At 38.6% G+C, this 14,606-nt stretch overlaps 1 protein-coding gene across 2 annotated transcripts in view; it reads right to left on the bottom strand.

Moving 5' to 3' along the window:
• Positions 1-14,606, bottom strand: part of TRPA1 (transient receptor potential cation channel subfamily A member 1) — an 82,077-nt gene that overhangs the window by 25,702 nt on the left and 41,769 nt on the right. For both annotated transcript variants that reach the window (XM_047728437.1, XM_047728438.1), the window contains exons 15-19: positions 13,884-14,050; positions 12,167-12,260; positions 8,695-8,754; positions 7,880-7,978; positions 5,106-5,176 (exon numbers count right to left, since the gene is read on the bottom strand). In XM_047728437.1, coding sequence (XP_047584393.1) covers positions 5,106-5,176; positions 7,880-7,978; positions 8,695-8,754; positions 12,167-12,260; positions 13,884-14,050 — 491 coding nt within the window. The remainder of the gene's footprint in view (positions 1-5,105; positions 5,177-7,879; positions 7,979-8,694; positions 8,755-12,166; positions 12,261-13,883; positions 14,051-14,606) is intronic.

Genomic DNA, 14,606 nt, shown 5'->3' with positions numbered 1-14,606 from the left:
CATGTTCCTGACCTTAGTGGAAAAGCTCTCTGTTTTTCTCCATTGAGAATGATATTTGTGGTGGGTTTTTCATAGATGCTTTTGATAATATTGTGGTATGTGCCCTCTATCCCTACACATTGAAGAGTTTTGATCAGGAAGGGATGCTGTACTTTGTCAAATGCTTTTTCAGCGTCTACTGAGAGTATCACATGGTTCTTGTTCTTTCTTTTATTAATGTATTGTATCACATTGATTGATTTGTGGATGTTGAACCAAACTTGCAGCCCTGGAATAAATCCCACTTGGTCATGCTGAATAATCCTTTTAATGTACTGTTGGAGGCTATTGGCTAGTATTTTGGTGAGAATTTTTGCATCTGTGTTCATCAAGGATATTGGTCTATAATTCTTTTTTGATGGGATCCTTGTCTGGTTTTGGGATCAAGGTAATGCTGGCCTTATAAAACGAGTTTGGAAGTTTTCCCTCCATTTCTATTTTTTGGAACAGTTTCAGTAGAATAGGAAATAATTCTTCTTTAAATGTTTGGTAGAATTCCCCTGGGAAGCCATCTGGCCCTGGGCTCTTTTTGTTGGGAGATTTTTGATGACTGCTTTAATCTCCTTACTGGTTATTGGTCTGGTTTTCTATTTCTTCCTGGCTCAGTTGTGGTAGTTTATATGTCTCTAGGAATGCATCCATTTCTTCCAGATTGTCAAATTTGTTGGCATAGAGTTGCTCATAATATGTTCTTATAATTGTTTGTATTTCTTTGGAGTTGGTTGTGATCTCTCCTCTTTCATTCATGATTTTATTAATTTGGGTCCTTTCTCTTTTCTTTTTGATAACTCTGGCCAGGGGTTTATCAATCTAATTAATTCTTTCAAAGAACCAGATCCTAGTTTCGTTGATTTGTTCTATTGTGGTTTTGTTGTTGTTGTTGTTGTTGTTGGTTTCCATTTAATTGATTTCTGCTCTGATCTTTATTATTTCTCTTCTCCTGCTGGGTTTAGGCTTTCTTTGTTGTTCTTTCTCCAGCTCCTTTAGGTGTAGGGTTGGGTTGTGTATTTGAGACCTTTCTTGTTTCTTGAGAAAGCCTTCAACTGCTATATATTTTCCTCTCAGGACTGCCTTTGCTGTGTCCCACAGATTTTGAACCGTTGTGTTTTTTCATTATCGTTTGTTTCCATGAATTTTTTCAATTCTTCTTTAATTTCCTGGTTGACCCACTCATTCTTGAGAAGGATGCTCTTTAGTCTCCATGTATTTGGGTTCTTTCCAAATTTCCTCTTGTGATTGAGTTCTAGCTTTAGAGCATTGTGGTCTAAAAATATGCAGGGAATGATCCCAATCTTTTGGTACTGTTTGAGACCTGATTTATGACCCAGGATGTGATCTATTCTGGAGAATGTTCCATGTGCACTAGAGAAGAATGTGTATTCTGTTGTTTGGGGATGGAATGTTCTGAATATATCTGTGATATCCATCTGGTCCAGTGTGTCATTTAAGGCCTTTATTTCCTTGTTGATCTTTTGCTTGGATGATCTGTCCATTTCAGTGAGGGGAGTGTTAAAGTCCCCTACTATTTTTGTATTATTGTCAATGTGTTTCTTTGATTTTGTTATTAATTGGTTTATATAGTTGGCTGCTCCCATGTTAGGGGCATAGATAATTAAAATGGTTAGAACTTCTTGTTGGACAGACCCTTTGAGCATGATATAGTGTCCTTCCTCAGCTCTTATTATAGTATTTGGCATAAAATCTAATTGATCTGATATAAGGATAGCCACCCCAGCTTTCTTTTGATGTCTACTAGCATGGTAAATTGTTTTCCACCCCCTCATTTTAAATCTGGAGGTGTCTTTGGGTCTAAAATGAGTTTCTTGTAGACAGCATATTGATGGGTTTTGTTTTTTTATCCATTCTGATACCCTGTGTCTTTTGATTGGGGCATTTAGCCCATTTACATTCAGGGTAACTATTGAGAGATATGAATTTAGTGCCATTGTATTGCCTGTAAGGTGACTCTTAATATATATTGTCTCTGTTCCTTTCTGATCTACTACTTTTAGGGTTTCTATTAGCTTAGAGGACCCCTTTCAATATTTCCTGTAGAGCTGGTGGTGTTTGCATATTCTTTCAGTTTTTGTTTGTCCTGGAAGCTTTTTATCTCTTCTTCTATTTTCAATGATAGCCTAGCTGGATATAGTATTCTTGGTTGCATGTTTTTCTCATTTAGTGCTCTGAATATATCATTCCAGTTCCTTCTGGCCTGCCAGGTCTCTGTGGATAAGTCCACTGCCAATCTAATATTTTTCTGTTGTATGTTACAGACTTCTTATCTTGGGCTGCTTTCAGGATTTTCTCTTTGTTGCGAAGACCTGTAAATTTTACTATTAGATGATGGGGTGTGGACGTATTCTTATTGATTTTGAGGGGGATTTTCCACACCTCCTGAATTTTGATGCTTGTTCCCTTTGCCATATTAGGGAAATTCTCTACAATAATTCTCTCCAATATACTTTCTGCTCCCCTTTCTCTTTCTTCTTCTTCTGGAATCCCAATTATTCTAATGTTGTTTCATCTTATGGTATCACTTATCTCTTGAATTCTCCTCTCATGGTCCAGTAGTTGTTTGTCTCTCTTTTGCTCAGCTTCTTTATTCTCTGTCATTTGGTCTTATATATCACTAATTCTTTCTTCTGCCTCATTTATCCTAGCAGTAAGAGCCTCCATTTTTTAATTGTACCTCTTTAGTTTCTTTTTTTATTTCAACTTGGTTAGATTTTAGTTCTTTTATTTCTCCAGAAAGGGCTTTTATTTCTCTGGACAGAGTTTCTCTAATATATTCCATGCCTTTTCTGAGCCTGGCTAGCACCTTGAGAATCATCATTCTGAACTCTAGATCTGACATTTATCCATGTCTGTATTGATTAGATCCCTAGTCTTTGGTACTGCCTCTTGTTCTTTCTTTTGTGGTGAGTTTTTCTGCCTTGTCATTTTATCCAGATAAGAATATATAAAGGAGAGAATAAAATACTAAAATGGTGGCAAAGACCCTAAGAAAATGTGGTTTAACCAAATCAGAAAAGACCCCAAATTGTATGTGGGGTGGGGTGAGGGGGTAAAAAGAAGTTCAGAAAAAATTTACAAAAAGAAACCAAATAAAGAAAAAAAAAAAATATATATATATATATATATATATATATATATATTAGACTGGTGAATAGAACAGGGTCACCCACTTAATTTGGGGAGTATTTTGGTCTCTTAGAAGAAACTACCTCCCAGAATTTTAAAGAATGAAAAACATATATAAGGGTAAACACAATGAAGGGATGGAATATGACTATAAAGATGAAAAAAAATTTTTTTAATTTCTAAAAAAGGAGTTGATAAGTTGGTTGGGAAAATAAAGAATAAAAAAGTGGAGAGAGGGGCACCTGGGTGGCTCAGTGGGTTAAGCCGCTGCCTTCGGCTCAGGTCATGATCTCAGAGTCCTGGGATCGAGCCCCGCATTGGGCTCTCTGCTCAGCAGGGAGCCTGCTTCCTCCTCTCTCTCTGCCTGCCTCTCTGCCTGCTTGTGATCTCTCTGTCAAATAAATAAATAAAATCTTTAAAAAAAAAAAATAGAAGTGGAGAGAATTTGCTCGGGCTGCAGACTAGAACAAGCCCAGTGTTAGATTTAGGGTGTATTTTGATCTCTTAGAAGTTGTACCCCAAATTTTTTAGAAGAAAAAAACCCTATGTGTATACAAAAAATAAAGTTAGATCCAACGAAGGATAACATACGACTATAATAATGAAGCTTCAAAAAAAAATTTTTTATGAAAGGTATTAAGATAAACTAGTTAAAAAACATTAAAAGAGGAAAGGGTAAAAGTTTAAAAAAACTTAGCAGCAGAAAAAAAAATTTTTTAAATTAATTAACTTCGCAAGACTAAAGATTCATGGGGAGAAAGCCATGAATTCCATTCTTTGCTTCCTTCTCCTCTGGAATTGCACTGTTCTCTTTGTTAAGTGAACTTGGTCTTGGCTGGATTTCTTGTTGATCTTCTGCAGGAGGGGCCTGTTGTAGTGATTCTCAAGTGTCTTTGCCCCAGGCACAATTGCACCGCCCTTACCAGGGGCCGGGCTGAGTAATCCACTCCAGTTTGGCTTTCGGGAGATTTTGTTCCCTAAACGCTTTCCATAGAGTTCCGGAGGACAGGAATGAAGATGGCAGCCTCCCAATCTCCGGCCCGGAGTAGCTGAGAGCTCCGGGCCCCACTTCTCAGTGCGCCCTCAGAGAAAAGTGCTCAAGCACTCCTGTCTCCCTGGCCTCTGGTTGCGCTTCAAGCTCACCCAGCCTGTGACCAAGCGTCTCTGTCTCTGGCACACAGTTCCACCTGGAGTCTCCAAACCTCACAGATCCCTGAGCTCTTCCAGGGGGGTCTCCCTGGATCTTGTGGTGACCCCACTCACAGAGCAGTGGCCTGTGCCACGGATTACAGTTCAAGGTAACCCTGAGCTGAGAGCTCACTCCTCGGCTCTGTCTCTGTAGCCAGCTTCCCCGCTCTAATACCTGCGAGCTCTGCGACACTCAGACACCCCCGATCCTTCTATGACCCCACAGGACCTGAGGCCAGTCTGTCCCCGTGTGGGCTTCACTCCGGGATGACCTCTGGAATGATGGTCCTCAGTGGAGCAGACTTTTAAAAGTCCTGATTTACTGCTCCATTGCTCTGCCGCTTGCCAGGAGCTGGCCCCTCCTGCCACAATCTATCTTCCTGTCGCTTTGGATTCACTTCTCCGCTGGTCCTACCTTTCAGAAAGTGGTCGAATTTCTGTTTCTGGAATTGTTGGTCTTCTTCTCTTCGATCTCCCGTTGGATTTGTAGGTATTCAGAATGGTTTGATAAGCTATCTAGCTGATCTTCTGCTCTGCTACCTGATGTCGTCTCAGCCTACTACTTCTCCGCCATCTTGACTCCTCCCCCAAACAACATTTTTAATGCCAAAATTTGCCTTCAACACATTTCTTTTTCAAAGTATAAAGCATTAAGATAATAAAATCTAAACAATTAGTAAGAAGATTTTAAACAAACAATGGGGCATTATTAAAAAGAAATACTACTTACTACCCACCATTTCATAAGTAAGTATTCTTTACACACAGGATGGTTGAGAAGTTCTATGCGGTTATGTTGTACCATTACCTGAGAAATAAGATCAAACAAAATAAATCCTATTAAACTATTAAGCACAAGTTAAGCTTTTTCTTTGCTTGTTTTATAATTTTATTTTAATATTGTAAAAGTAATACTTTTTTATGAAAGTCTGAAAAATAAAAAATTATAGCAAGAATGTATATTTTGAAAAACAAACTAGAGAGAACCATTTTGTACATGCGGTTATTTGATTCAGTTTGTCTCTTTCAATTTCTCACTAGTTGAGATAGAATAAGCATTTTAATCTCATACAAAATTACAACTGGAAAGGATATTAAAGATAAAGAAGGAAGCTCTACACCCTTTTTCTTACTTGAAGAAACTCGGGTTTATCTTTCTAGAAGAATTTTAAATAGTATAGTACACATAGTCATTAAATTAGCTTATAGATTATTAAGTTTTCATGAATTATTGGGAACTACTAGTATCTATTTCAAATTTTTTTTTCTTAGTTGGGGTGGGGAGGAAGAAGAGGGAAAGAAATAATCTTAAGCGGGCTCCACGTCCAGTGTGGAGCCTGATGTGGGGTCTGATCTCACAACCCTGAGATCATCACCTGGGCCCAAATCAAGAGCAGACAGTTAACTGATAGAACCAGCCGGGTGCCTCCAAATTAATTTTTAATTATTCAAGAAATATATAGAAGAAGTGATGTCAGCAAGATGGAACAGAAATCCCAGACCCTCCTACACCCATGGAGAGGAGAGACATCAACTTAATAGCAATACCCAGAAAACTATCTTTGTGAGAAATACCAGTTAAGAGGTTTGGGCACCCTGAGTGAGCCTGTAGCCAAGAAGAACCACAATCAAAAACAGCAGGAAATTCATGGCATTTATCACCACAGTCCCTCTCCCAGCATGGAGCAGTGAGATCAAGAGAAAATTCCCAACTCCTAGATTCTCCCTGAGGAGGAAAGAGAGGAATGTTCTAACTTTGTGGGGAACTGACCAAGGGACAGGTTTCTGTCTTGCCTGAATCTAAGCACTGATAGGTCCATCTAGACTTTCAGACTTCTGTGCACAGTACTTTCCTATGATGGATCAGCTATCCTTCCAGAAGAACCCCTCTTGGCTCAGGTATAATAAGGAGAGGTTTGTCGTGGTTTTAAGGCACTATTCAATCTTGCCAAAAGTCCACTAAGTGCAGTATATTTATTCAAGCAAGCTGGGTTCATAGAAATTATTCCTAGTCCGTATCTTATTAAGCATATTACTTTTTAGAACCTACAAAGATTTTATTTCCTTCTATTCTCACTCTGGTGGTGAAAACAATACACTCTGATAGAGGTATTGCCTATTCTTTAAATTACAACTTAAAAACCTCCACATACATACACAAAAATTCTCCTAAGAATAGCTGTTAAGTATAGTTACTTTTAGGTCATTTGGCTATTGAGTCTGAACTATAGTAACAACTGCAAAACATAACATACTCCAGCAGAGCTAAAATTCTTTGCATAAAGCCAGTATGAGAGTCAGTTTCCACTGCCAGCCTTGTGGGCATAAAGTCCATGTGACTCTGAATCCTTCCTCCTCCAAATACTCACTAAGCCTTCTAGATAACCACTTAGGTGATGGTTGATATCATGGTCTGTACCAAAGTCTTTCATGCAGAAACATTAATTCATTTAAAGTGAATGAAAATTCCCAACTGGTCTAGATCAGGGCTGTCCCATAGAACTTACTGTAATGATGGAAATTTCCTATATTTGTGCTGTTCAATAGAGAGCCCCAAGACACATAGTCTACTGAGCACTTGAAATGTGGCTACTGCAAATGAAGAAATGAACTTTTAACTTTACTTAATTTTAATTAGTTTTAAGTAGTTACATGTGGTCAGTAGTTACCTATTAGCGCAGATCTAGACCCTAGACCACATTTGGAAATCTAACCCTCAAATAGGTTTTCTTTTGCTAATACACAGTGTTAATTTGTTGCCAGTGTTTATAAGCTGGGCTGCCCTTCCCACGTGGCACTAATTTGTTGATGCCAATAGCAGATCTCCTTTTAAACCATCTAGTAAACTGTTTCCTCTATAGTTGAGTTTGAGACCCCTGATTTAGATGCAGTGGATCATATTGGCATGGTTTTTATTGTCCCATCTGCTGGAAATATAAAAGTCCTCTTTGGAATAAGAGCTGGTTTGGTCTTAGGTCTCTTGGGCAATTTGGGTCTATACTGTGTATGCTGGGCCTGCTTTCAGATTGGGATCACTCCTCCAAAATGATCTAAGTGGTTCTGAAAGGTCAGAGTTTACCGTGGACCCCAGTGGTTAGCTGACTTGGAAGCTATGACTGTAAGCTATCAACCTTGAATTTTCCCATGATTTTGCATTGAGGAAAGTCTTAAATATATATGTTTATATTTAGGTGGGCAGAGGCCGGGAGCAAGTGCCAACTGTCAGCCTATATTGTCCGTGGCTTATTGGACTGTAGGTTGGGGCAGGTTTATAATATGACCATTAGGATTAAAGTGATCAGAATGTGGAACTTTAAGGCAGATCAAATTATAGCTACCTTAGAAAATGACTACTTTCTTTCCTAAAAAATAAGGGGTTAGGACACATGAAGGACAGAGATCTAAAATTATTAATGTTAAATTCTTTCCAGCCCCCTTCCTGAAACTATTGTACCAAAACATTATAGAAGCCATGCAGAAACTACCTGGATAATGAAGACAGCAGACTTACATTGAGGGTTGTAAGAGGCTCATATGTAACATCCTGTGCAGGTGTTACCTTCTTGGTAAATTCTAATGGACACTGAAGATACGTGAAATTATACTCCATCTGTATAAGATAAAGTTTTGAAAAAATTAACAGTCTATACCTCCAAATAGGTCTTGACAAATCAAATATGCAAGGCTATCATTCTGCTGAAAATTAAGTAGTTCAAATAAAATTGAGTCATTTTGTCTGAAGAAATGTAGATTAAGTTATTTCAAAAAATAGGTATCTTAGAGGCACCTGGGTGGCTCAGTTGGTTAAGCCTCTGCCTTGGACTCAGGTCATGGTCTCAGGGTCCTGGGATCAAGCCCTGAGGCGAGGCTCTCTGCTCAGCAGGAAGTCCGCTACTTCCTTACCCTCTGCCCCTCCCTGCCCCACTCATGCTCTCAAGTTCTCTCTCTATCTCAAATAAATAAATAAAATCTTTTACACATTTAAAAAAAAAATCCTAGAAGCCTGTTACTTAACCTTCTGTAACCCATAGTCATGGAAGAAGATGAATTCTCAAAAGATCACTTAGAACTTTGGAACTTCATTCTTCAGGGGGTACTACTGAAGAAAATATGAAGACTAGAAACAACCCTAAATAATGCTGTTAGAAACAATTAAAATATTGGGAGAAAATGGAGGAAAAATTCTCTCACAAGTAGATGATACAATAATATGACAAATGAAGATAATAATTACCAACTTCTGAGATTGTGGAACTCTAGTAACATTTTTAATATTCATTAAAGAATTAGAATAAACTTTAAATTATCATGATAAAATAAACTTACATGGTAGTCTTTGCAAGACTTGTCTCCTGTGGAGGGTATTATGCAACAATCTAAAAGGACCTTTAAGAAAGAAAAAATGGCTAAGAGATTAGTCAGAAGACTTACATAAGAGACAGGATTTGATTCCCCTTCTAAAATTATACCAAGATATTCCTTTCCCTTCCCTTCATTTCTGATGCCTCAACATAAACTATAATCCATGTCATCAAGGAACAAAGTTTAAAATGTAAAGTGTTTCAACTATCATTGTATGCTTCAGAAACACCAAATGATTCAGAAAATGTACCACGTGGTTAAGAATGAAATTACATTTACTAAAATTTGGAGTAAAAAATATTTCATTAGTTTCGCCTGATTTGATGTCCTGGGCTTCTAGAGAATATATGAAGGATTCCTTTGCTCAGCATCTTATAGTGATAGTTTATTGTTTCTAATTGTGATCTCACAGCTGGGCACTAGGGTCTTTCTTTGGTCTCAGTGTCATCTTCCATATTGCTCAAGCATGGAGTACTGGGTTGGTTTCTGTACCTCACTTGCTGAGCAACACTGACAAAGTATTCATCCAGAGCTGCGTGATAGCACAGCAGGGAATAAATGTTATACACAGCAATACTGAAGGCCCTCTAGATGCTTAAGAAAAGGAGAGAATGTTTAAGGGATTATTAGAGCCATACCTCTAGGGTGTGTAGGAACAAATATTTTTATGGGGTGTCTATTAACATAAACAATTTCAGTCACCCCCCAATCTGTGTGTTGGCACCTTTTTGGTGCCCCAAATTCATCATCCTGAGAAAAAAAAAATACTGCCCAGTTTGCCCTCCTGGAATAGAGTCTGGACACAAAGCCCCAGATGACCCCACCAGTGTGTCCCCCAAAACTCATGGGACGTCTGGTCAACCCCACTTGCAACTGCCGGGGAGAAACAGGGACCCAGGCCCCACTGGGAGGGCACTGCTGTCCTGGCTGGTCTGAAGCACCAGAGGGACTTAAAAAAGTTCAATCTCTGTTGGTGACCCAGCAGTGATACTAAGGGTCATAAAAGGCATCATAAAAAAAAAATAATAATAATGAGGGGCACCTGGGTGGCTCAGTGGGTTAGGCTACTGCCTTCGGCTCGGGTCATGATCTCAGGATCCTGGGATGGAGTCCCACATCGGGCTCTCTGCTCAGCCGGGAACCTGCTTCCCTCTCTCTCTCTCTCTGCCTGCCTCTCTACTTGTGATCTCTCTTGGTCGAATAAATAAATAAAAAAAAAAATAATGAAGACAAAGCTAGTCAGTAGTGCTGTGTAAAGCAAAACCAAAGAAGCAGATCTGAGACTGAGAATTTTATAAACATCAGCACAGACAAAATAAAGATAGACTGAGGTGGGTGGGGGGGCTGTGGATAAATGGGGGAGGGATTATGGAAATTATTCAAATGTGTCACCTGAGGCTAAATTGAAAGACCTTCAAGTTTCCCTATTTAAGGAAAAATTCACAATACTAAAATACAAGGAAATTATAGAAAACTAACTAGAAAATATACAGTAGTGTAAAAAAGAAAAAACTAATCATAATCTACAATTGTGATAATTCTTAACATTTTAGTATAATTTCTTCAGTTCTATGTTTTCCACATGTGACTATTTATTTTTTTTACTATTATTAATAATGTAGCAGAAAACATTACTGTACATAAATCTGTCTGTATGTATGATTATTCATTAGGACAGACTGCAACTACTGGAATTACTAAGTAAGAAATTCCAAGACCATTTTCAATTCTGAATGTTTATGTTCCCTTTGATGAAATTTAAGCACCTGAAATGATAATTTATGGACTGGACTGGCTCCAGTTTCTTATTAGGTATTGTAAAGAAAAAAATGCATCTGAAGCACTTAGCACATACCAAATGCTTACTGAGTATATAAAAACAGTAAGTGTGAGTAGCTGTAGTGCTAACAACCACAGAAGCAGTATAAAAATAGTAGGATAGTAGAATATATGCCAAGCACCATTCTGAATACTTCATATGTTTTAACTCTAATTTTTTAAATCACTTTGCAAGATCAGTATCAGCAACACTTTTTTAGAGGTAAAGAAAGCAGAAAACGGGGGTGCCTGGTGGCTCAGTCAGTTAAGCAACTGCCTTCAGCTCAGGTCAGGATCCAGGGCTCCTGGCTCTGCATCATCGGGCTCTCTGTTCAACGGGGAGTTGGCTTCTCCCTCTCCGTTTGCCTCTCAGCCTGCTCCTACTCTGTCTCTGTCTCTCAGATAAATAAATAAAATATTTTAAAAATTAAAAAAAAAAGAAAGAAAGAAAGCAAAAATGAAGTTCAGAGAGGTGAAATGACTTGCCTAAAGCAGCACAGCAAGAGGCAGAGCCAGGACTAAATCCCAGGACCATCAGTCTCTGAACCGGGCCCTATGTCCCCTGTGTCTCAATGTCTCATTGCCTCCTCCAGTATTTGAATATATTTTTCCCTATGAATGACACTCGACATCCTTCCTCTTCTTTTGATTATTCTATATCTATCCCGATCTTCGACCCTCTACCTTCCCAAGGAGGTCTCCCATCTAGTTCCTTAAACACTCACATCCTCAACAGTTCATGAGTGTTTGTCTTGTTGTAGGAGTCCAGTCACATGCTGGGTATATGTTTAATCCTGCAGAGAAGCACACATTTGGAGGTCCTTAGAGACCAGGCAGGTAGTGTAAATGAATAAACTGTACCAGCCTTAAGAGCTCTTTCCGACTGTTTCTGAAATGCTGGCTCTCCCTGAGCTGGCTTCTGTCTTCACAGTTTGGGTAGAGGCAAATACAGAGAAATATCTCTCTACTACTAGGAGAGCAGTTGTACCAGAATGACAACACATGGCAACAAACAGGAGGCATTAGACAGAGTATACAAAAGGAAAAGTGTTCACAATGGGAGCAGTGTTTGCCCCATCTAAAGGAAGCAGCTGCTACTAGCCCAGCAGTTCCTTCCTCATGAGGAGGAGGCCCAGTCACCAGACCTTCTGATTTTTACAGGAAGCCAGATATCTGGATCCTTAAGTAGCCTGGTTTTAAATGTTACCAACTAATATAGCTTTGAGACAATAACATGCATGCCCCCAGAAAAACCAGCTAGAGACTTTACTCAGCCAGCAACTACCATTAGCGGTCTTTGTTCTAGATTTGGATTATTTGAATAAAAAAATCTCCTAACTATATTTTCCTAGATTCCACACAACTAATAGCATCCTTTAATCTAGGTCCTTATTAAATAATTGTTGGCTAACTTCCCTGATTGATAGCCTATGGGAAACAACAAACTACTTTAAAAATGAAAATTACTATTATTTACATTGTGATTACAACAATAATCACAATAATAAATCCTTATATTAAATTGTTACATTATATTATATTATATTATATTATATTATATTATATTATATTATATGCTAAGCATCTACCCAGAAGTAGTTCTGTCTAGAGGGCTTACTTTCATGCATTCAGGAAGGTATTCTACCATTTCCATAACTGGACATTTATTGCTTGGAGAATAATGACTAAAAACCTTAAGGCATTCTTCCCATCTGTAAAAAATAACAGTGGTGATAATAATAGCACAAACACAAGTCTTAATCTTTCTGTTCAATACAGCAAAGCTACCAGCCGAAATTCAAGATTATAACTTTAGAAGAAACCGGAATTTGTCCCAGTGGAACCAATACGTGAATCAAGATCAATCCGTTAATAGGATCTCTGTCCATTAATGGAAATTAGAAATGTGGACAAATTCCAGGATGGCTGTTATAATCACTGTTCTCGTTCTCTAAATGCCTTCTACAGAAGGTAAGCTTTTATCTTCTTCTCATCCTGAAATCATCCTCGTCATGTTGGGTAGAGAAATTCATAGTCGTATAAATACAATAACAACACAGTGGACACATGATAGTTAACATTCAATCCATGTACACATCATGCGTTGCATTAAACTACAAAACGTGTCAAGTACATTAATAAGCATGGATTCTGCCAAGAGATGGCATAGCCTGCTCCTTTCTCCAACACCATCCAGTTGGACAGAATAAGAAGATACTTATGATCACAAGGGGGAAATAAATCCCCAATAGGAAGTAAAGAAGAGACATTTTCCTCTGAGATCTGATCTAGGTCATAAGAGACTACTTTTAAAAAGTACCCAAATTTTCTGTTAACCTTATCAGTAAAATCCATCTAGAATATCTACATAATCAGTAGAAAACTTCCAGTTTCACATTTGCAGTGACTAGTGTTTCAAAGAAGTGATCGGCAGGGGAAACTTGAGATCAAAACACAGGCTTGATCTGTCTTGAATAGGACAAGGTTCATCTCTGTGTCCGTGACTGGCTGATACTGGGTCCTTGAGCATACCTGTGATTATACAAAAAGTTTATGTATGAAAAGTAGAACAAACGACCCTCCAACTTCATCATTAAAACTCCATAGAGTATGGTTTAAAAATCCACAACCACAAAAGATCCTGTGTTAAGGGAAATTCCAATAGATGGCCTTGTAACAGCATGGGTATGCCCTGGAGATTATTATTTTAATTTTTATTTATTTTTTTAATTTCTTTTCAGTGTTCCATGTAAAACGTGCCCTCCATAATACCCACCACCAGGCTCACCCAACCTCTCACCCCCATCCCCTCCAAAACTCTCAGATTGTTTTTCAGAGTCCATAGTCTCTCATGGTTCGTCTCCCCCACCAATTTCCCCCAACTCTCTTCTCTCCATCTCCCCAAGTCTTCCATGTTATTTCTTATGCTCCACAAATAAGTGAAACCATATGATAATTGCCCTGGAGATTATTTTCACCAACATCCAGTTTCGACATTTCTTTTGGTAAAAGAGTGTTAGGCAGATTCATGGAGATCAGGGCAGAGTGTGGTAGACAAAGACAAGACTACACATGCCTGAACCCCATGTGTCTTACATGGGTGTTATGAAGGTGATCTATGCTCCCAGAATTTACAAATGGAAACCAAAAGCCAGAGAGCTTAAGTAACATGTCTGTTGCTACCCAAAGAGTTAATTAAAAATTTTATGTAAACAATTGCTGTTTAAGGAATGTTAACAGCTGAAACTTATTCTTTTCCTATTTCCTCTCAGGTTGTGTATCATCCTATGTGCCCAGAGGACACTAAATGACAATGGGATAGGAAGACAGCATACCTTTTGTTCTTGATGGTCGTAAGAACTACCTCCTTCCTCTTATTGTGAATTGCAACATGCAAAAAGGAGGCCTGCTGCTTGTTCAGGACGATGTCAGCATCGTAGCTCAGAAGAAGTGCAACGGCTTTGGCATGGCCTTCCCTTGCAGCAAAGTGAAGCGCAGTGTTCTTTTAGGAAAAACAGAACACAGTTGGGGCGCCTGGGTGGCTCAGTTGTTAAGCATCTGCCTTCAGTTCAGTTCATGATCCCAGGGTCCTGAGATCGAGTCCTGCATCAGGCTTCCTTCTCCCTCTCCCACTCCCATGCTTATAATCCCTCTCTCGCTCTCTCTGTCAAATAAATAAATAAAATCTTAAAAAAAGAAAAAAATAGAACAAAGAAAATCCAGTAAAAATGGCTGGTCACCCTCTGGCTATTTTTCTGCTTTCATTGTTGAACTGCTTAAAATAAATTATTAAAAAACTTAACTATTTAATACCAAAATACATAAAATTTAAAGCCAGTGTTCAGAATCAGGCTTCGCATAATGAGTTTATAGTTTGAACATAGTGTGTGAGTGTGTGCGTTGTGTGAGTGTGTGTGTGTGGTAGGGAAGGGGTGCTACGTGTGTGTATATATGGAATTCCATACTCTCTTTTTGCAGTGGGATGATTCCACAAGGATAAATGACAAATTTTCAGGGTAAGGATACTGGAGTGACCACAGTATACTTCCAAGAGATTT

The sequence above is a fragment of the Lutra lutra genome, chromosome 4 (assembly GCF_902655055.1).
Source record: "Lutra lutra chromosome 4, mLutLut1.2, whole genome shotgun sequence".
NCBI lineage: Eukaryota > Metazoa > Chordata > Mammalia > Carnivora > Mustelidae > Lutra > Lutra lutra.
This window is presented reverse-complemented; position numbering and strand designations above follow the sequence as displayed.